General features: G+C 40.0%; 1 protein-coding gene and 1 pseudogene across 1 annotated transcript in view; both read right to left on the reverse strand.

Annotated features, from left to right (window-relative positions):
- The window catches only part of LOC124042698 (cordon-bleu protein-like 1), a 35,443-nt gene extending 32,416 nt beyond the window's left edge, over positions 1 to 3,027 (reverse strand). Inside the window, 2 exon segments of the mRNA XM_046360789.1 lie at positions 2,205 to 2,288; positions 2,504 to 3,027. Of these exon segments, the coding sequence (XP_046216745.1) occupies positions 2,205 to 2,288; positions 2,504 to 2,544 (125 nt within the window). The 5' untranslated portion in view covers positions 2,545 to 3,027.
- Positions 3,028 to 7,410: 4,383 nt separating this feature from the next.
- LOC124047046 lies at positions 7,411 to 15,152 on the reverse strand (annotated as a pseudogene).
- Between the last annotated feature and the right edge of the window lie 8,556 nt (positions 15,153 to 23,708).

The following is a 23,708-nucleotide window of genomic DNA, read 5'->3' on the forward strand; positions in this document are numbered from 1 at the left end:
GTGTGGGGTACAGAGATGGAGTAATCATCTCTGTACCCCACTCTATGTGCAATAAACACTATTATTGCAAATAAGAGTGAGTCCATGAAACCTACGTGATTTGCTAAGCACATTTTTACTCCTGAACACATTTAGGCTGGTCATAACAAAAGAGTTGAATACTTATCGACTCGAGACATTTTAGCTTTTCACTTTGAATCCATTTGTAAACATTTCTAAAAACCTAATTCCGCTGACATTTTGGGTTATCGGTGACGCAATATCTCAAATGAATCAATTAATTGAATTGAATTCGGGCTGTAACACAACACCACGTGGAAAAAGGGGTCTGACTACTTCCTGAAGGCACTGCATGTGCCGCTCTACTCAGAAATGCAAGGTTGCCAAGCGAAGGATTTCAAAATGAGAGACCAGATGTCATTGCAAACAGATGCTGCGGTGGCAAAATGATGCTGTCTTTTAGCAGACATTAAGTCACTTTTCCAACGGCCAAAGCAGAACTAGACATACAATTATTTAGTTGAGTCTAATTTGGAAAATCCTCAAGTGAATATCACTGTTCATAGAGCTATGCATGTTTGTGTGCACTACAAACTGCCACCCTTGGACAAGGGCCTGTGTTTTGGAAGGGTCTGTAGCAGGATAACAAATGTAGCATGGCATGAAGGGCCACATAATGTCTCCACAAGTCATTGCAATTGAAAAGCGGGGTGAATTTTCAGAAGCAGTTGTGGCTCAAAGTATGAGAAGCCACAAATAAAACCGGCACACATGTATCCACCCCCCCCCCCCCCCCCAGCACAACAGCTCATGGAGAGTGGCTTTCATTTCCAAATAACAGACAAACCACAGACTGAATTGGGTAGTCTGCTACTCTAGAAAGCCAGAGATGGGCTCTGCTACCAAATTACACAATTCTACAATGACATATCAAAAGGGTCATGCTGAAACTACAGCACTTGATCCAATAGATTACTCTGTAGTTATGTGGAGTTCGTGATAAGCACCTATCCCAAAAAATACCACTGGTGGTAAAACAAAAATGATCCATGAGGAGAGGTCTAAACGTGTATTTTGCCTAATATTGAATATCAAATAAACAAGAGTCAACGAGGAGCTCTTTAAAAGTGTTATGACTGCGACCGTGTGGAATTTCCCATTTATTTGGTTCAAGACCGGTTGCTTGAAGGTGATGTCAGCTGACCGTATTCCAGTTGGCCGGAGGCGTTTGCTCTTAAAAAAAACTTGGGAGTGAGTTTTCCAAAGTTCTTTGCAAGTTTTTTTTTTTTTAGAAAGTCACTGCTCACTCCCTTGGCATTCAACGCAGGCCTGCAGATTTATTGTGATTTTAATTAGGAATGAGATGCATAATTTAATGGTTTAATAGAAATCCATGTGAAGTTTCCATTTCTCCACAGATGTGGAGTTTTCCATATTGAGACTGAAATATAAGGATATATCTATGAGATCATCCCATCCATACAATTATTGACCAAAAGACTTCAGAATATAAATAAATGACCAGATGTTGATTATAATGCACATGAGATGCACACTGGTTTTTCCTCCAAAATGCTTCCCATGACCCCAACATGTGGTCAAGGCAATTTCTCAGAACAACTCAGAAGGCAGGAAATGAGTGGAGTTCAAAGGTTACTGAAATGTCTGCAACAACTGTTACTTCAGTTACTGACTACATTTACTCAATCTAGCCGATATATCCCCTCTGGTTGTGGACTATTAAATGAGTCAAACCCTTTGTCTTAGACATGCAATTATGTCATTCAATTGCAATTTGCTTGCAACATGTATCTAGAAAATGTATTGCAACATTGTCTTTGTGTGCGTGGGGGGGGGGGGGGGGTAGATAATGGCATTGAAGAGATGGAATCCCAGTGAAGCTTTGTAAAAGGTTTGAACTGAATAGGGGTTTGGAATGACATAAGACACCATGGGCTACAAAAGTCCCATATTTTCCAACTGATGTCATCTCAAGAATTCCACCATAAATGATCTAATATACACGTTTTGTAAGTGTCATAATCAATCTAAGCATTTTATAACACCTCCAAGTAATGGTTACAATTCTATCCTGAAGAAGTGAACAATAATGTAGTAGACTACAGCTAAGAAAAACTGACAGCTGACAGTTCTCACACAGGAACCCTCTGACCTAGCACCCATAATGCATCCACATACTGTACCTAGAGCCAGAGAGTCGTCGTCGAGTTCCTTGGGACCCATTTTCTTCCATGTCTAGCGGCATAGGTTTAACTAAATCCCTCGGACTAATGAAAGGCAAGAAAAACACACAATTATTCATATTTCATAACAAAAAAAATGCACAGATTTACATCTAGAGCTGTCCCAAACGACCGAATGCCTGCTGCGGATGGGCGAGCCCCTATTAACAATGAAGTCATAGTTTCGCCGGATAACTTTTGCCAGACTTACAAAGTGTTACAGACATTAAAGTACAATTTCATTAAGATCGTTCTCTTACCATGAATGGCCCTGCCCCTCCGAGCAGCTGTCAACTTTCATCAGTCTTTATTAGGGATTCAAAAAATTACTTATACCGTACAAAATATACCGTAGACTTTTCATTCGTTCAGTGATCCATTAGGCTACTCTGCGTTCTTGTGAATTCTGGAACTCCCACTTTTACCTCCAACTCTTGGATCAAAACAACAGTCACTGCTCTGTTCCAATACGCCGCCAGCACAACCCAGTCTTTCCAGTTTAGCCAGCAGTCAACATATCAAAGTTGTGACACAATGCTACGGATGCCAAGTTCTCTGTCGAATGCACAACAACTAAAAAATACAAATAAATCGGCGTCCAAACGTAGGCCTATGGGTACTGTAGATGCTTTGCACGACGACGACTCAGCGTGCAAATAGCCTTTCATGGGGCGTCGAATACCTTACTGCCCTAGTTTTCCTCCCAGCGGTGATTGATTTCATCTCTCCATCCCAGAAGGAATAGGCTACAAACGTTTCGCTTTTTTATTCATTTAAAGCAGCATTGGAAATGTGTACACTGAGTGCTAAAAAAACATTAAGAACAGCGGATAATCTGCTCTTTCCAAGGAAGACTGACCATGTAAAAGCTATGATACTTACTGATGTCACTTCAATCAGTGTAGATAAAGTGGAGGGGACAGGTTAAAGAAGGACGTTTAAGTATTGGTAACGAGTGTGTATGTGTGCTACTCAGAGGGTGAACGGGAAAGACAAAATATTTAAGTGCATCAATATTTTGTTCACTAAATCTATGTGAAACTTGATTGAAGGAGCCAATTCGTATGACTTTCATTGGTATTTTCAACATCTGAAGTGAACTATTCGCGTTTTTTTCCAACACTTTCTCTGTCTGCCAATGCTCTTGCTCAACTAAAAATGGTATCTGTCTCATCAACAAACAAAAAAATTGTCACTCTAACAAAACAATCCTGAGTTAAGTTGATCTAATATTTTGTCATTTAGAAAAAGGTATATATACCATTAGGAGAGCCTAAAGATAAATAACCACTTGTTTAGAGATACACATTGTAATCCGTTTTTAATAAAGCAGTAACATTTAAGGTGATCCAATGCAAGTCAGTGGTACCTAAATTACCATATTTCAAATCATGCCCAAACCATCTACAAGTAACTTCATTGAGTTATTTTTTAGATACATTTTTTTTCTCATGTTACCCCAGTACTTGGGAAAAACACCCCTTTTCTAAAAAACACATTTCGTGAAATAACAAACAAAAAAATGTAAACTGTAGCTACTTATTTCCATTTATAGTTCTTGCCTAAGCATGACCATCATCCATATACCACATTTTTTACCAAACTTAGCTTTATTGTGTCAGAAATTGGACATTGTTCTTAGGGGGACACTACTAATGGACAAACACCTACAGCTCTGGATCTATATTAATCATTGATGGGTGAATAATGACATTAAGGCAAGAGGACAATACTGTAGGTAGCCTAGTTTTCAAATGGAGCCTTTTTATGATCGTTTTATTCATGTTATAGCGACATCATGTGGTAGGTAAATACATGCACAATTCAAGGTGGAACTTCACTGTTTCACAATTTGATATACAAATTGATACATGCATTGCGAATTGGCACATTATCACACAAACATCATAGTCAAATAGTAAATTGTGACACACACATTCATTGCAGAGTTCATAATACATTTTTCTGCAGTCTTACATGTTGTACCAGAGTAGGGAAATAAGTCACAACAATTCAAAGGACATCTGACTTACATTTAACACCAGAACAATACCCAGACAGTCGTAGGCCAAGGATAGCAATGTAAACACTGCAACTATAAGCAAGGCGACAGCCACATGGGCACGGTTGTTGAGAGACCCATTAAAAAAAACATTGGATATTACCGACAGACATAAGAGAGAATAAGGAACTGTTGTTCGTAGGTGATTTGCATTCAAACGAATGAACACTGAGCCTGAAGTTATGAAGTGCCATATTATCAGTAAAATCATACAGTGCATTCGCAAAGTATTCAGACCCGTTGACATTTTCAACATTTTGTTACGTTACAGCCTTATTCTAAAATTGATTTTCTCATCAATTTACACACATAACCCCATAGTGACAAAGCAAACACGGTTGTTTTTTTGTGTAAATGTATATGAAAGAAATTATATTGAAATATAACATTTACATAAGTATTCAGACCATTTACTCAGTACTTTGTTGAAGAACCTTTGGCAGCGATTACAGCCTTGAGTGTTCTTGGGTATGACGCTACAAGCCTGGCAGACCTATATTTGTGGACTTTCTTCCATTCTTCTCTGCAGATCCTCTCAAGCTCTGTCAGGTTGGATGTGGAGCATCCCTGCACAGCTATTTTTTAGGTCTCTCCAGGGATGTTAGATTGGGTTCAAATCCGGGCTCTGGCTGGGCCTCAAGCCATTCCCGTGTTGTCTTGGCTGTGTGCTTAGGGTCGTTGTCCTGTTGGAAGGTGAACCTTCGCCCCAGTCTGAGCTCCTGAGCGCTCTTGAACAGGTTTTCATCAAGGATAACTTTGCTCCGTTCATCTTTCCCTCGATCCTAACTAGTCTCCCAGTCCCTGCCGCTGAAAAACATCCCCACGGCATGATGGTGCCACCACCATGCTTCAACGAAGCGATGGTGCCAGGTTCCCTGGCATTCAGGCCAAATAGTTCAATCTTGGTTCTCATGGTCTGAGAGGTCTTTAGGAGCCTTTTGGCAAACTCCAAGCAGGCTGTCTTGTGCCTTTTACTGAGGAGTGGCTTCTGTCTGGCCTCTCTACCATAAAGGTCTGATTGGTGGAGTTCTGCAGAGATGGTTGTCCTTCTGGGAGGTTCTCCCATCTCCTTAGAGGAACTCTGAAGCTCTGTCAAAGTGACCTTCGGGTTCTTGGTCACCTCCCTGACCAAGGCTCTTCTCCCCCGATTGCTCAGTTTGGGCGGGTGGCCAGCTCTAAGAAGAGTCTTGGTGGTTCCAAACTTCTTTCATTTAAGAATGATGGAGAACACTGTGTTCTTGTGGACCTTCAATGCTGCAAAAATGTTTTGGTAACTTCCCCAGATCTATGCATCAACACAATCCTGTCTCAGAGCTCTACGGACAATTCCTTCAACCTCATGGCTTGGTTTTTGTTCTGACATGCACTGTCAACTGTGGGACCTTATATAGACAGGTGTGTGCCTTTCCAAATCATGTCCAATCAATTGAATTTATCACATCTTTGAGATGTTTCTACAGCTTGGTTGGAGTCCAATCAAGCTGTAGAAACATCTCAAAGATGATCAATGGAAACAGGATGCACCTGAGCTCAGTTTCAAGGCTCATTGCAAAGGGTCTGAAAACTTATGGGTCTGAATACTTATGTAAATAAGGTATTTTTTTTTATATATATATATATATATATATATATATATATATATATATATATATATATATATATATATAAAAAATTTGCACAAATTTTAAAAACCGGTTTTCACTTTGCAAATGATTGATGAGGGGGAAAAAATATTTCACCCATTTTTTGTAAAGTAACAAAATGTGGAAGGAGTCAAAGGTAATTGTCAATTGCATTTATCACAGGTTGGACTCCAATCAAGTTGTAGAAACATCTCAAGGATGATCAATGGAAACAGGATGCACCTGAGCTCAATTTCGAGTCACATTGCAAAGGGTCTGAATACTTATGCAAATAAGATATATTTTTTGTTATATATATTTATGGCACCATTTTTTTTTAACGGTTTTGCTTTGTCATTATGGGGTACTGTGTGTCGATTGATGAGGGAATTTTCCCCCCACCCATTTTAGAATAAGGCTGTAACATAACAAAATGTGGAAAAAGTAAAGGGTTCTAAACATTTTCAGAATGCTCTGTATCTAAGTTCCCTATCTACCATGCTAGACTGCTAGCTACACCAGGTGTGAGAGTTTGCTGTACACCACAGTAGCAATATTGACTAGCTAGTAGACAGCTAACATTACTATGTTGATATAACCAAAGACACTTGTAACTAGCTAGCTAATTTGGGGACTAGCATAATATAGATTTAACTTGTCCAAACGGACAAGTAAAAAATAAAAATAATAATCATCACTATATCAAACAATTACTCCAATCAGAATTAGATCAGAGAGGCCAACATTGGAAAAATATTCAAATCTATTTTTAAAATAATAAATAGAAATGCCTACATGTCAAAGTGTAGGTGATATGCATATTGGTTACAACCTCAAGTCCAAACCGATGCTGACATGAGGGATGCGCCAGAAAATGTAGCCAAACTTTAATGAGACTTTTAATTACATCAATATGTACTAAATGCCAATCATTTTTGACAATTATAATGAAGGAAATGTACATTAATGTCTATAGGCTTGATTCTGTCGACATAGCCTGCTCGAGGCACAGTTCATTCAGATCAAATGGTCACAAGACCAGAGAGTGGAGGACCATGCTTGTTGCGAACCGCACATCAGCTACCTTGAATCTGAGTGGAGGGGGTCAGCATTTTGAAACTATAGAGAACAAAAAGATAAATGCAACATGTATAGTCTTGGTCCCATGTTTCATGAGCTGAAACAAAAAACACCAGAAATTGTCCATGCACACATAAAGCTGATTTCTCTCAAATTCTGTGCACAAATACATTTACAACCCTGTTAGTGAGCATTTCTCCTTTGCCTAGATAATCCATCCACCTGACAGGTGTGGCATATCAAGAAGCTGATTAAAAAGCATGATCATTACACAGATGCACCTTGTGCTGGGGACAATTAAAGGCCATTCTAAAATGTGCACTTTTGTCACACAACACAATGCCACAGATCTCTCAGGTTTTGAGGGAAAGTTCAATTGGTATGCTGACTGCAGGAATGTCCACTAGAGCTGTTGCCAGCTGTGAACCTCGACATCCAGCTTTTTCTCCTTCGGGATCGTTTGAGTAAGCCACCCAGACAGCTGATGAAACTGTGGGTTTGCACAATCAACAGCTTGATTAACTCTATGCGAAGGAGATGACTTGGTTTTGAGCCCTGGAGGGAATTATTTCATGAAGACATATTTGGTTGCAAATGTAATGTTGCAATATTTTTTGTGTCTTGCATCTCTACAATAAAGGCCTGATTGGTGGAGTGCTACAGAGATGGTTGTCCTTCTGGAAGGTTATCCCATCTCCACAGATGAACTTTGGAGCTCTGTCAGAGTGACCATTGGGTACTTGGGCACCTCCCTAACCAGGGCCCTTTTCCCCCAATTGCTCAGTATGGACAGGCGGCCAGCTCTAGGAAGAGTCTTGGTGGTTCCAAACTTCTTCCATTTAAGAATGATGGTGGCCACAGTGTTCTTGGAGACCTTCATTGCTGCAGATCTGTACCTCGACACAATCCTGTCTTGGAGCTTTACGGGCAATTCCTTTGACCTCACGGATTGGTTTTTGCTCTGACATGCACTGTCAACTGTGGGATCTTATATTGACTGGTCTGTGCCTTTCCAAATCATGTCCAATCAAATGAATTTACCACAGGGGACTCAAGTTACAATAACATCTCATGGATGATCATTGGAAACGATGCACCTGAGCTCAATTTCAAGTCTCATAGCAAAGGGCCTGAATATTTATGTAAATATGTATTTTTTTGTATTATAATTTTTTTGCTCAATTTCTAAAAACCTGTCTTCGCTTTTTCATTATGGGTTATTGTGTGTAGATTGATGAGGGGGTATGAATACTTTCAGAATGCACCATACCGCTCGAGTCACAAAACACTCCAGAGGACAAGTTGTTATTATACTGATGCCAAGACAGAAGTAAACAAACATAGCCAGGTCATCGTTCCTGCAGTAGTTTTCAAAGAAAAAAGAGATAAGAGGTTAGAAAAAGAACACTTAGTGGAGAGTGATTAGAGACATACCATGAGAGTGTTTTACCTTGCGTGTACCCAGTGAAGGTAGCATAGCCAGTCGCAGCAAACAGAGCACTGACAATCAGAGAAGAACCAACAGACGTGAGTGACACGAGACCAAGACTTGGTTCTTCCAGAGAGCCATAGATCATAAAGCTGTTGTGATGGCTGATATAGGATGCAAGACAAAAGTATATAGCAAAGTATTACAATCTACCAATAGTCCAAAGCTACATTTTTGTGTCGTTGTTTTGTGTGGATTTCTGCTATTTTGAAACTTGATTGGCATTATCATACAATATGAAGCTGTACACTCATAGGCTATATTAGAATTGAACTCAAAAGAACACCAACAGCCTAAATTGCATTCCATCGTGTAAATTCTCATGCATTCAGTGTCGGGGGACTATGGACACAGAGTAATTGGATTAACATTTTGGCCTTATTTCTATTAAATCTTGGGTGACTGTAATTCCTATTCCATTCACCCAACCCAATGTAATATCGATACATTTAGGCTACTACATGATACTCCAATTTTCCCTGTACCCATCATGAGGTTACTACCACCTAGCCTATGAATGAACGTTTCAACGTAGCTGCACAGGTCGCGAGGAATTTGAGTAATCAAGGTGACAGAAAGACAGACTTCACTCATGCCGCCAAACATACCCTTGTAAAACTGACCATCCTACCGATCCTCGACTTCTGCTATGTCATTTACAAAATAGCCTCTAATACCCTACTCAATCAATTGGATGCAGTCTATCACAGTGCCATTCGTTTTGTCACCAAAGCCCCATATACTACCCATCACAGCGACCTGTACGCTCTCGTTGGCTGGTCCTCGCTTCATACTCGTCGCCAAACCCACTGGCTCCAGGTCATCTACAAGACCCTGCTAGGTAAAGTCCCCCCTTATCTCAGCTCGCTGGTCACCATAGCAGCACCCACCTGTAGCACGAGCTCCAGCAGGTATATCTCTCTGGTCACCCCCAAAACCAATTCTTACTTTGGCCGCCTCTCCTTCCAGTTCTCTGCTGCCAATGACTGGAACGAACTACAAAAATCTCTGAAACTGGAAACACTTGTCTCCCTCACAAGCTTTAAGCACCAACTGTCAGAGCAGCTCACAGGTTACTGCACCTGTACATAGCCCATCTATAATTTAGCCCAAACAACTACCTCTTCCCCTAGTGTATTTATTTATTTAATTATTTTGCACCACATTATTTCTATTTCTACTTCGCACATTCTTCCACTGCAAATCTACCATTCCAGTGTTTTACTTGCTATATTGTATTTACTTCGCCACCATGGCCTTTTTTTGCCTTTACCTCCCTTATCTCACCTCATTTGCTCGCATTGTATATAGACTTATTTTTCTACTGTATTAATAACTATGTTTGTTGTATGTGTCGAACTGCTTTGCTTTATCTTGGCCAGGTCGCAATTGTAAATGAGAACTTGTTCTCAACTTGCCTACCTGGTTAAATAAATATGAAATAAAATAAATAAATAAAAACAGTGACACATTTAATATCGCCTTGCATACTCTTGCCTGCATCTAGCTGGTCTAGGGTGTAATCATTAGTCTAACAGCTGCAAATGAGAGCTTCTATTGGGCAAATTCAGGTATGTTTTTCCCCATTTTGTTCCGTTTGCTTCCGTTGAAGAAACATTTTTCAACGAAATCAGCAGAATTATTACACACCTGATCACACGCGAACACAGTTCACTTTCATTACAGCCACATAAAAGCAGCATGCTCACTTTGCTCGTTGTATACAGTATATAATTCCTTCTCGCAGCTATCTATGGCTACGTGCTCTCCTCCTCTCCCCTTTTCCCTTCACTTGTGGACTTCAATGCACAACACATCAGCTGTCTGTGGCCAGGTGAAAAAACCTTTCCAAGCCAAACCTCCATATCATGACCGCTAACCGCTACACACAGCCTACATCATTGCCACGTCATAGTCAACATAGCTACTAGAACTAACGCATTAGTAAACCCGCTACAATCATGCAGTACAGTGTACAGTCAGAAAGCAGTTTAGCAGTTTAGCAGTTACACCGGCGGCCCCCGGCGGCAATACATTTATAAAACCAAAAGCTTACCTTGACATGGAGGACTTACAGTGTTGGATCGTCATAGACAGCTAGCTAATATGGCATCCCTCGTTGTTTGAGCAGGGTGTTTGAGTAGTCTAAACTAGCTAGCTAAGTAAAAGTGAAAGTAAAAATAAAATACAACCAAATATATCTCTCTCTCTCTCTCTCTCTCTCTCTCTCTCTCTCTCTCTCTCTCTCTTTCTCTCTCTCTCTCTCTCTCTCTCTCTCTCTCTCTCTCTCTCTCTCTCTCTCTCTCACTCTCTCACTATCTCTCTCAATTCAATTCAATTTCAATTCAAGGGCTTTATTGGCATGGGAAACATGTGTTAACATTGCCAAAGCAAGTGAGGTAGACAACATACAAAGTGAATATATAAAGTGAAAAACAACAAAAATTAACAGTAAACATTACACATACAGAAGTTTAAAAACAGTAAAGACATTACAAATGTCATATTATATATATATATATATATACAATGTACAAATAGTTAAATGACACAAGATAAAATGAATAAGCATAAATATGGGTTGTATTTACAATGGTGTTTGTTCTTCACTGGTTGCCCTTTTCTCGTGGCAACAGGTCACAAATCTCTCTCTCTCTCTCTCACATCTCCTTCATTTTTGAACAAATTAATTTGTTTAAAATTGTTCAACTACTGTCTTTCTCTCACTTTGAGTCAGCTATTCAACATTTTTACGCTCTGCAGTTCTAGCTATTTGTAGCTTATGCTTTCAGTACTAGATTCATTCACTGATCCTTTGACTGGGTGGACAACATGTCAGTTCATGCTGCAAGAGTTCTGATAGGTTGGAAGACATCCTCCGGAAGTTGTCATTATTACTGTGTAAGTCTATGGAAGGGGGTGAGAACCATGAGCCTCCTGGGTTTTGTATTGAAGTCAATGTATCCAGAGAAGGACAGAAGCTAGCTGTCCTCTGGCTACACCATGGTGCTACCTTACAGAGTGCTGCTGACGTTACTGTCGACCTTCATTGCAAAACAGTGTGTTTTAATCACATTTTTGGTTAAAGTCGATATATTTAGTATGGTTTCATCTAAAAAGGATAACTTTTTAAATGTTTCACTATTTACATTTTTATGAAATTCACTGAGGATGGCCCTCCCCTTCCTCCTTTGAGGAGCCTCCACTGGTGTGTTATTATATATTTTTTTGACAGTGTTATTATATAAATCTATGGTCCTAGGGTAGCTGTTCTGATGATAACAGTGATAAGGATCAAAACAGTCAACACCATGGACAGTAAGGACACCAGGAATCACATAGACAGGTGCTTTAGCTCGGAAATGGAAGAATGAGTCATTGACTCCTTAAATCAATGTAACAATATGTGATTAAGTCTTACATTTCCCAGCTTCGATGTATTCAGGAGAAGAGACAGAGGAAGCGTGAACAGAATGGTGGATACTGAGATGACAAAATGTCTCACTGCAAGTGCGTGGCCCGGCCCAACTGCAAATAGCATTTATGAAAAATAAGAATAAGCAACATACAATAACAAATGTGGTCTTTGTGTTTTGTGCGTAATTTAGCAAAACTTTGACCTATTTTTTGACTGTCACTCCATTAGCATATCAATGCACATCGCTAAGTTGTGGCTTGATATTGTTCAGATATATTACATTAAAGTAAAATATGCCATATTATACCTCCAGGTAGTCTGTGAAATACTTTGGTCAATGTGTCACCAGCTATGATGTTGTAGCTGATCATAGCTGGGGAAGAAACATAAAGTTGAAGTCAGAAAAGTACATACATTTAGGTTGGAGTTATTAAAACTCGTTTTTCAACCACTCCACAAATTTCTTGTTAACTAACTATAGTTTTGGCAAGTTGGGTAGGACATCTACTTTGTGCATGACACAAGTAATTTTTCCAACAATTGTTTACATACAGATTACTTCACTTAAAATGCACTGTATCACAATTTCAGTGGTCAGAAGTTTACATACACTAAGTTGACTGTGCCTATAAACAGCTTGGAAAATTCCATAAAATTATGTCATGGCTTTAGAATCCTCTGATAGGCTAATTGACATAATTTGAGTCAATTGGAGGTGTACCTGTGGATGTATTTCAAGGCCTACCTTCAGACTCAGTGCCTCTTTTCCTGACATCATGGGAAAATCAAAAGAAATCAGCCTAGAAGTCCTAAGAAAAGATTTGTAGACCTCCACAAGTCTGGTTAATTCTTGGGAGCAATTTCCAAACACCTGAAGGTACCACGTTCATCTGTACAAACAATAGTATGCAAATATAAACACCATGGGGCCATGCAGCCATCATACCGCTCAGGAAGGAGACGCGTTCTGTCTCCTAGAGATGAACGTACTTTGGTGTGAAAGTGCAAATCAAACCCAGAACAACAGCAAAAGACCTTGTGAAGATGCTGGAGGAAACAGGTACAAAATGATCTACATCCATAGTAAAACGATTCCAATATCGACATAACCTGAATGGCCGCTCAGCAAGGAAGAAGCCACTGCTCCAAAACTTCCATAAAAAAGACAGACTACGGTTTGCAACTGCACATGGGGATGAAGATTGTACTTTTTGGTGAAATGTCCTCTGGTCTGATGAAACAAAAATGATGCGGAGAGCTTCAACTGGAAGCCAGTGGAGCTGGGAAGCAGGAGCCCAGCCAACAGCGGGCAGTGAGAACTGTTTGGCCATAATGGACATAATGGACATCGTTATGTTGGGATGAAAAAGGGGGAGGCTTGCAAGCCGAAGAACACCATCCCAAACGTGAAGCACAGGGGTGGCAGCATCATGTTGTGGGGGTGCTTTGCTGCAGGAGGGACTGGTGCACTTCACAAAATAGAGCATGCCATCATGCCTTGATGAGGAACATTATGTCCAGGGATATAGCTCCGTCTTGAAGCAACTGTCCGGGGGTGTCCTCGGATGGGGCCACAGTGTCTCCTGACCCCTCCTGTCTCAGCCTCCAGTATTTATGCTGCAGTAGTTTATGTGTCGGGGCTAGGGTCAGTTTGTTTTCAAGACATAGACCATGTCCCAGGACTACCTGTCTGCTCCAGTTTCAACTGTTCTGCCTTACTATTATTCAACCATGCTGGTCATTTATGAACATTTGAACATCTTGGCCACGTTCTGTTATAATCTCCACCCGGCACAGGAAGTTAAACTGTTCTGGTTGCAAACCATGCTTCATTTATGAACATTTGAACATCTTGGTCAAATTTTCTGTTATAATCTCTACCCGGCACAGCCAGAAGAGGACTGGCCACCCCACAAGCCCGGTTCCTCTCTAGGTTTCTTCCTAGGTTTTGGCCTTTCTAGGGAGTTTTTCCTAGCCACCGTGCTTTTACACCTGCATTGTTTGCTGTTTGGGGTTTTAGGCTGGGTTTCTGTACAGCACTTTGAGATATCAGCTGATGTATGAAGGGCTATATAAATAAATTTGATTTGATTTGATTTGGTCATCAGAAGGGGGAAAGGAGAAGATTAATTACATAGGTCAGGAAGTTAAAGCTTGGTTGCAAATGATTCTTCCAAATGGACAATGACCCCAAACATACTTCCAAAGTTGTGGCAAAATGGCTTAAGGACAACAAAGTTAAGGTATTGGAGTGACCATCACAAAGCCCTGACTTCAATCCTATAGAAATTTGTGGGCAGAACTGAAAAAGTGTGTGTGAGCAAGGAAGCCTACAAACCTCATTCAGTTACACCAGCTCTGTCAGGAGGAATGGGCCAAGATTCACCCAATTTATTGTGGGAAGCTTGTGGAAGGCTACCCAAAACATTTGACCCAATTTAAACAATTTATAGGCAATGCTACTAAATACTAATTGAGTGTATGTAAACCTCTGACCCACTGGGAATGTGATGAAAGAAATAAAAGCTGATCTAAATCATTCTCTCTACTATTATTCTGACATTTCACATTCTTAAAATAAAGTGGTGATCCTAACTGACCTAAGACAGGGGATTTTTACTACGATTAAATGTCAGGAATAGTGAAAAACTGAGTTTAAATGTAGTTGGCTAAGGTGTATGTAAACTTCCGACTTCAACTGTAGTTATGTTACAATCCAAGTCCTCCCATACTGTACCTGTCCAACCATTCTGTACCTGAGATTTAAGACTGCTCAATCTCTTAAAACCTCGATTATAAGTATTTCTGATTTATTTTAAAATGTAATCTCCAATCAAGACTTACCAATATGAACTGCAATAAAGACAGATGCAAAAATCTGGTGAAACCAAAAGTTCTACGCACAAGTGACTGGTAGCTTTTTGTCTCCGAAAGATTCCCTCCTTTTATCAACAAGATGATAAAGTAGTCTGCGGGGAATATAGAGAACACCTCAATGTTAGCTGTTGACATACATCCCGTGTATCATCAAAGTAGTTCATCGCAATCGTCACCATACAGAACCTATAGTACCTGTAATAAATGTTGCCAAAACCAGGAGCAAAGTGTCAAAGGGAAGTCCTTCCTGGTTCAAGGAGCATGGCAAACCTGAAATAAAATGAGGTCATGACAAATCTTGCGATTTTGTTATTTACATATCCAACAAACAAGCAAGCAAAGTAACATTTTCCCAACGCATTCTCAATCTGGAGTGGTAAAATAACAAAGTGTTTTGGTGGAATGGGGGTAATTGTGAGAATCAATAAAGGTTAGGCTATTAGTATCGTAGCAAGTGAGCAGTCTACCTGTTGAGCATTCTGGTCTCCACTTTCCTGTATCGATGAATTCATTTTAATACAAGTGTTTCCATCAATTTATAAATTTGCTGTCCGCATCTCTGCCATGAAATCTATTTGCTTGGCAGAGTGTGCAAAAATTTGCTGATCTGAGTCGGTGAAGTCCGCCCATGAAAAACGGTGGCAGCGATGGGTGTGTTCCAGATAGGCCTAGACCATTTCTGGACAGGCTTGTGTAAAGTACAACATCAGTATAGGCTACTACTGACGTCGTTCTTGAGACGTGAACTTACTTGGTCCTGTGTGTCTGGCCAGAGTTGTGGCTCGCAACGTGAGAGTTGTCAGAGTTGTGGCTTGCAACGTGAGAGTTGTCAGAGTTGTGGGTTCAACTCCCACGGAGGACCAGTATGAAAATGTATGCACTCATGTATGTCGCTCTGGGTAAGAGCGTCTGCTAAATTACAGAAATGTAACCACAGGCCTGTACAGAATTGTGTAACTGGAATGAATCCAAACTATAAAATGGACTCGACACCAATAACCAGTTGAGTGAAATTGACTTTTAAACATTAGTATTCAAATTTATAGGCTAAGTCTTTTGGGCAGCTTTAGAGGTTTGGTCATGTGCTGGTATCAATTGTTACATTATGAAAGAAATGTATACTATACATCCTCCACTGTGTGATCAAGTCAGGTGAGGAAATGTAGGTCAGACTTGTTTTGCTTTTTACTCAGAAAGAAAATCAAATGTGGTAGAGAAACAAAGCAGAAACACAAAATTAACTGCAAGAAAAACTGTTTGACTTCTGAAATTAAAGCTGTTCTGTCTGTGTTATCACCAACACAAATTTGGTTTGAAGTTTATGATAGCGTTTAATATGACACCACCATCCAATGTTGGCACAGGAAAACATTAAAGCCTGCTTTATGGTGCACTGAAGAAAAAAGGTTCTTCAGTCTAGAATATCATATCATTTTTTTCCCCATTTTCACCAAAAATAACATACCCAAATGTAACTGCTTGTAGCTCAGGACCTGAAGCAATGATATGCATATTCTTGATACCATTTGAAAGGAAACACGTTGAAGTTTGTGGAAATGTGAAATTAATGTAGGAGAATATATCAGATTAGATCTAGTAAAAGTTAAAACAAACAAATAAACATGTTATTTTCATCATCTTTGAGATGCAAGAGAAAAGCCAAACTTTCAGATAGGAGTCTAGGTGTAATTTAGATTTTGGCCACCAGATGGCAGCAGTGTGTGTGCAAAGTTTCAGACTGATCCAGTGAAGAATTATATTACTGCACAATATTTTGTATCAAGTCTGCCATGAGTTTGCCCAAATGTGCAATTGATACATTTTAAAATACATAACTATAGAGAACACTCCCGGGAATGTCATACATGATGGGTCATTAGCTTATACACTAACTTTCACACATCAAGAATTTAAGCTTTCTGCCCATATAAGGAATGTCCATGTCCCTGAAAGTTGGCTGTTGTATACAACGTCATTCTAGTCACATTAGCACACGTTAGCAACAACCGTCCCGGTTTAGGGACTCCCATCCCATAGAGGTTAAATGGTTCTACATCAGCTCTTAAGGTTCCTTTTAGAACTCTTGACCAATAAAGAACATTTGAGTTAAGTGTGGGGTTCTTAAGGTGGCATTTACTGTTCTTCAGAATTCTAAATTCACAACCTTTACATTTCCCCCATTTTGTTGTGTTACAAAGTGGGATTAAAAGTGTGTCATTTTTTTAATCAACAATCTACACAAAATGCTCTGTCAATGTAAAATAAAAAAATATAACATTTGTAAAAAAAAAAAAAGATAATAATAAAAAAACACTAATATATATTGATTAAATATTCAACCCCCTGGGTCAATACATGTTAGAATCACCTCTGGCAGCAATTACAATTGTGAGTCTCTAAGAGTTTTGCACATTTTATTTTTTATTCTACAAGCTCTGTAAAGTTAGTTGTTGATCATTGCTAGACAGCCATTTGCAAAAAAAATCCAAGCCAATTTAAGTCAAGACTGTAACTAGGCCACTCAGGAACATGAAAAGTAATCTTGCTCAGTCCCCTCCTGCATTCCATGTTCACTCATGACTGCATGGCCAGGCACAACTCCAACACCATCATTAAGTTTGCCGACAACACAACGGGGGTAGGCCTGATCACCAACAACGATAAAACAGCCTTCAAGGAGGAGTCCTGGCCATGTGGTGCCAGGATAACAACCTCTCCCTCAACGTGATCAAGACAAATGGGATGATTGTGGACTACAGGAAAAGGAGGACCGAGCACGCCCCCATTCTCATCGACGGGGCTGTAATGGAGCAGGTTGAGAGCTTCAAGTACCTTGGTGCCCATGTAACAGTATAACTTTAGACCGTCCCCTCGCCCATACCCGGGCGCGAACCAAGGACACATCAACCTCTGCACACATCAACAACAGTCACCCACGAAGCATCGTTACGCATCGCTCCACAAAAGCCGTGGCCCTTGCAGAGCAAGGGGAACTACTACTTCAAGGTCTCAGAGCAAGTGACGTCACCGATTGAAACACTATTTAGCGTGCACGTTAACTAAGCTAGTGTTTCACATCCATTACACCCACATCACCAACAAACTATCATGGTCCAAACACACCAAGACAGTCATGAAGAGGGCAGGACAAAGCCTATTCCCCCTCAGAAGACTGAAAAGATTTGACATGGGTCCTCAGATCCTCAAAAAGTACTACAGTTGCAGCATCGAGAGCATCTTGATGGGTTGCATCACTGCCTGGTATGGCAACTGCTAGGCCTCCAACCGCAAGGCACTACAGACGGTGTTACGTACGGTCCAGTACTTCACTGGGACCAAGCTTCCTGCCATCCAGGGCGTCTATACCAGGCACTGTCAGAGGAAGGCCCTAAAAATTGTCAAAGACTTCAGCCACCCTAGTCATAGATTGTTCTCTCTGCTACCGCACGGCCAGTGGTACCGGAGTGCCAAGTCTAGGTCCAAACGGCTTCTTAACAGCTTCTACCCCCAAGCCATAAGACTCCTGAACAGCTAATCAAATGGCTACCTAGACTATTTGCGTTGTCCCTAGCCCCTTTTTACACTGCTGCTACTCTGTTTATTATCTATGCATTGTCACTTTAACTCTACCTACATGTACATATTACCTCAATTACTTTGAGTAGCCTGTGCTCCCTGCACATTGACTCTGTACCGGTACCCTATGTATATAGCCTCACTACTGTTATTTTACTATATTGCTCTTTAATGATTTGTTATTTATATTATCATTTTTTACTTATCTGTTTTTTACTTAACATTTATTTTTCTTAAAACTGAATTGTTGGTTAACGGCTTTTAAGTAAGCATTTCACTGTAAGGTCTACGCCTGTTGATTTGATTTGGTTAGCGACTCCAGTGTATTTGGCCTTGTGTTTTAGGTTATTGTCCTGCTGAAAGGTGAATTTGTCTCCCAGTGTCTGGTGGAAAGCAGACTGAACCAGTTTTCCTCTAGGATTTAGCCTGTGCTTAGCTCCATTCTGTTTATTTTCACCCTAAAAAAAAACTGTGTTGTGTCGGATTTGCCACAAACATAACGCTTTGTATTGAGGACATACAGTTCATTTCTTTGTTTTGCAGTTTTACTTTAGTGCCTTATTGCCAACATGATGCATGTTTTAGAATATTTGTATTCTGTACATGCTTCCCTTTTTCCCCCACTGTCAATTAGGTTAGTATTGTGGAGTAACTACAATGTTGTTGATCCATCCTCAGTTTTCTCTTATCACAGCCAGTAAACTCTGTAACTGTTTGAACTCTTTAACTGTTTTAAAATCACCATTGGCCTGATGGTGAAATCCCTCAGCAGTTTCCATCCTCTCTGGCAACTGAATTAGGAAGGGTGCCTGTATCTTTGTAGTGACTGGGTGTATTGACACACCAACAGAAGTGTAAATGAATAACTGCACCATACTCAAAGGGATATTCAATGTCTGCTTCTTTTTTTTTACCCATCAACCAATAGGTCCCCTTCTTTGTGAGGCATTGGGAAAACCTCCCTGGCCTTTGGGGATGAATCAGTGTTGGAAATTCACTGCTCGACTGAGGGACCTTACAGATAATTGTATGTGTGGGGTACAGAGATGAGGTAGTAATTGCTGTAACACGACAAAATGTGGACAAAATCAAGAAGTGTGAATACTTTCTGAAGGCACTGTAGATGCATGTAAAGTTATGATTTCCCCTTGAGACATCCTATTGGATGTTGAATGCCCAGCCAAATTCTCTAACTTACTAATTTCATCTGCCTATACATTCATAATGCTATTCCAAGTCTTAGTGGTCGGTCAACGTAGCAAGTTATCCAAAACATGTCCTGCTTTTTTTTTTTAGAAGGCATGACTAAAAACTGTATTTATGGTTTATGTCCAGCTCTCATCTGATCTGGTAGCTTATAAAATATTGCAACATTACATTTGCAACCAAATATGTCTTCATGAAATAATTCCCTCCAGGGCTCAAAACCAAGTAATCTCCTTCTGTCACAATCGTCGTCCTCCTCGTCTGAGGAGGAGTAGTTGGAAGGATCGGAGGACCAAAATGCAGCATGGTATGTGTTCATCGTGAATTTAATGAACACTGAACAAAAAAATAAATACAAAAAATAAACGACCGTGACGCTATATAAGAACTGTGCTGACACAAGCAACTAACATAGACAATCATCCAAAACCCACAATGACAAAACAGGCTACCTAAATATGGTTCCCAATCAGAGACAACGACTAACACCTGCCTCTGATTGAGAACCATATCAGGCCAAACACAGAAACAGACAAACTAGACATCCAACATAGAATGCCCACTCAGATCACACCCTGACCAAACAAAACATAGAAACATACAAAGCAAACTATGGTCAGGGCGTGACACCTTCGCATAGAGTTAATCAGGATGTTGATTGTGCAAACCCACAGTTTCATCAGCTGTCTGGGTGACTGTACTTTATGTGTGCCTGAATCATTTCTGGTGTTTTTTGTTTCAGCTCATGAAACATGGGACCAACACTCTACATGTTGCATTTATCTTTTTGTTCTCTATAGTTTCAAAATGCTGACCCCCTCCACTCAGATTCAAGGAAGGTGATGTTCGGTGCGCAACAGGCACGGTCCTCCACTCTCTGGTCTCCTGACCATTTGATCTGAATGAACTGGGCCTCTAGTGTACATTTCCTTCATTATAATTGTCAAAAATGACTGGCATTTAGTGCATATTGATGTATTTAAAAGTCTCATTAAAGTTTGGATTCATTTCTCTGGCGCATCCCTCATGTCAGCATCGGTTTGGACTTGAGGTTGTAACCAATATTCATATCACCTACACTTTGACATGTAGGCATTTTTATTTATTATATTAAAAATAGATTTGAATATTATTCCAATGTTGGCCTCTCTGATCTAATTCTGATTGGAGTAATTGTTTGATATAGTGATGATTTTTGTGTGTTTTGTTTACTTGTCCGTTTGGACAAGTTAAATCTATATTATGCTAGTCCCCAAATTAGCTAGCTAGTTACAAGTGTCTTTGGTTATATCAACATACTATTGTTAGCTGTCTACTAGCTAGCCAATATTGCTACTGTGGTGTAGAGCAAACTCTCACACCTGGTGTAAGTTAGCAGTCTAGCATGGTAGATAGGGAACTTAGATAACGTGCATTCTGAAAATGTTCAGAACCCTTGACTTTTTTCACATTTTGTTATGTTACAGCCTTATTCTACAATGGGTGGGGGGGGAAATTCCCTCATTAATCGACACACAGTACCCCATAATGACAAAGCGAAAACCATTTTTTTTAAATGGTGCCATAAATATATATAACAACTTATTTACATAAGTATTCAGACCCTTTGCAGTTCAGAACCCTTGACTTTTTCCACATTTTGTTATGTTACAGCCTTATTCTACAATGGGTGGGGGGAAGAATTCCCTCATCAATCGACACACAGTACCCCATAATGACAAAGCGAAAACCGTTTTTTAAAAATGGTGCCATAACTATATATAACAACTTATTTACATAAGTATTCAGACCCTTTTTTCAGACTTGAAATTGAGCTCAGGTGCATCCTGTTTCCATTGATCATCCTTGAGATCTTTCTACAACTTGATTGGAATCCAACCTGTGATAAATGCAATTGATTAGGACATGATTTGGAAAGGCACACACCTGTCTATATAAGGTCCCACATTTGACAGTGCATTTCAGGGAAAAAACCAAGCCATGAGGTTGAAGGAATTGTCCTGAGACAGAATTGTGTCAAGGCACAGATCTGTGGAAGGATACCAAAACATTTCTGCAGCATTGAAGATCCCCAAGAACACAGTGGCCTCCATCATTCTTAAATGGAAGAAGTTTGGAATGCCAAGACTCAATCTTGGGGAGAAGAGCCTTGGTCAGGGAGATGACCAAGAACCCGATGGTCACTCTGACAGAGATTCAGAGTTATTCTGTGGAGATGGGAGAACCTTCCAGAAGGACAACCACCTCTGTAGCACTCCACCCATCAGGCCTTTATGGTAGAGAGGCCAGACGGAAGCCACTCCTCAGTAAAAGGCACATGACAGCCCGCTTGGTGTTTTCCAAAAGGCACCTAAAGACTCAGACCATGAGACACGAGTTTCTGTTCTGTTAAAAACAATATTGAAGTCTTTAGCCTGAATGACAAGAGTCACGTCTGGAGGAAACCTGGCTCCATTCCTACGGTCAAGCACAGTGGTGGCCGAATAATTCGGTGGGGATATTTTTCAGCAGCAGGAACTGGGAGACTAGTCAGAATTGAGGGAAAGATCAATGGAGCACAGTACAGAGAGATCCTTGATGAAAACCTGCTCCAGAGTGCTTATGATCTTAGAATGGGGCAAAGGTTCACCTTCCAACAGGCCAACGACAACGACCCTAAACACACAGCCAAGACAACGCAGGTGTGGCTTTGAGACAAATCTCTGAATGTCCTTGAGTGACCCAGCCAGATCGACTTGAAGCCGATCTAACATCTTTGGAGAGACCTGAAAATAGCTTTGCAGCGATGCGCCCCTTCCAACCTAACAGAGCTTGTGAGGATCTTCAGAGAAGAATTGGAGAAATTCCCCAAATACAGGTTTGCCACTCTTGGGGTGTCATACCCAAGAAGACTTGAGGCTGTAATCTCTACCAAAGGTGCTTAAAATTATTAAACAAAGTACTAAGTAAAGGTTCTGAATACTTATATAAATGTGATATTTCAGAATATTTTTGTATGCATTTGCAAATATGTATAAAAACCTGTTTGCTTTGTCATTATGGGGTATTGTGTGTAGATTGAGGGGGGGGGACATGTATTCCATTTTAGAATAAGGCTGTAACTGAATAAAATCCTGAATAAAATACAGTAGATTCATTAATTTACAGAATAAATATACAGCATGAATTTACATGGTTTATTCACTCTCTCTCTCTCTCTCTCTCTCTCTCGGCGATGATAGCACTCATGCACAAGCATGTGGGCAAGCTATTGATAACCAATCTGCATAAAATGGCAGTCAATATAGTTGAGAAGGCCTCAAAGAGTCCCCTGAAGACGTCATGTGCCCAGTTGCTAGATGGCTGCCTGATAAGAGGTGGGTAAGTGGTTTTATATTCGTTTTTCTCAATTGCTAAAATACAATTTCTGAAACCTTGCTCCATTTCCCCATCCTCATCAAAACCTCATCTTCAAGCACTATTTACATAACCTCTGACTCCTCTCGCAAAATGAAACATTCGCCTCAAAACAGTTTTACCTGTGTTCAAAATTAAACACTACTCTCAAATCATAAACAAAGAGATCAAAATGATATACACTCTCAAGCAGTCAGTAAACAATACACTGAAAAATAGAAAACATACAATTCTCAGGGAGAAGTACATTTTTAATCTAAAAAAAACATTCATATTTTTTCGTCATTGTCTTTTGATGAACGAAAAGATGTTCTATCATAGTAGCTCAATTGATCAGAAATTACTACTCTGCTTTGCTCTTTGCTCTTTGCAATTTTGTTTTTTGTTTTTCTCCTCCTTGTACCCCTATTTTTACAGTACTGTACCCTGCATCTCACAAACTTGTCCTTTGTCAATGTGATACTGTAATTATTGTTCTTTGTTGATATGAACCTGCAACCAGTCAATCTATTGAGCAGTCAGTACTGTTAATAAATGGAAAGCACAATGTTCAGGGCCATACAATTTGTCCATTGTACAGTATGCAGCCTACAATGCACGGTACTACAGTATACAATACTAAAAGGGACAAAAATCAAGGGAGTAAACATGTGATCAATGTGCTTCTTCTTGTCTTTGGGCTGGGTCAGGCCAGAGCACTTTGTCGACATCACAAGCAATATTGTCCCTCTTGAGGCAA

Source organism: Oncorhynchus gorbuscha, linkage group LG01, assembly GCF_021184085.1.
Source record: "Oncorhynchus gorbuscha isolate QuinsamMale2020 ecotype Even-year linkage group LG01, OgorEven_v1.0, whole genome shotgun sequence".
NCBI lineage: Eukaryota > Metazoa > Chordata > Actinopteri > Salmoniformes > Salmonidae > Oncorhynchus > Oncorhynchus gorbuscha.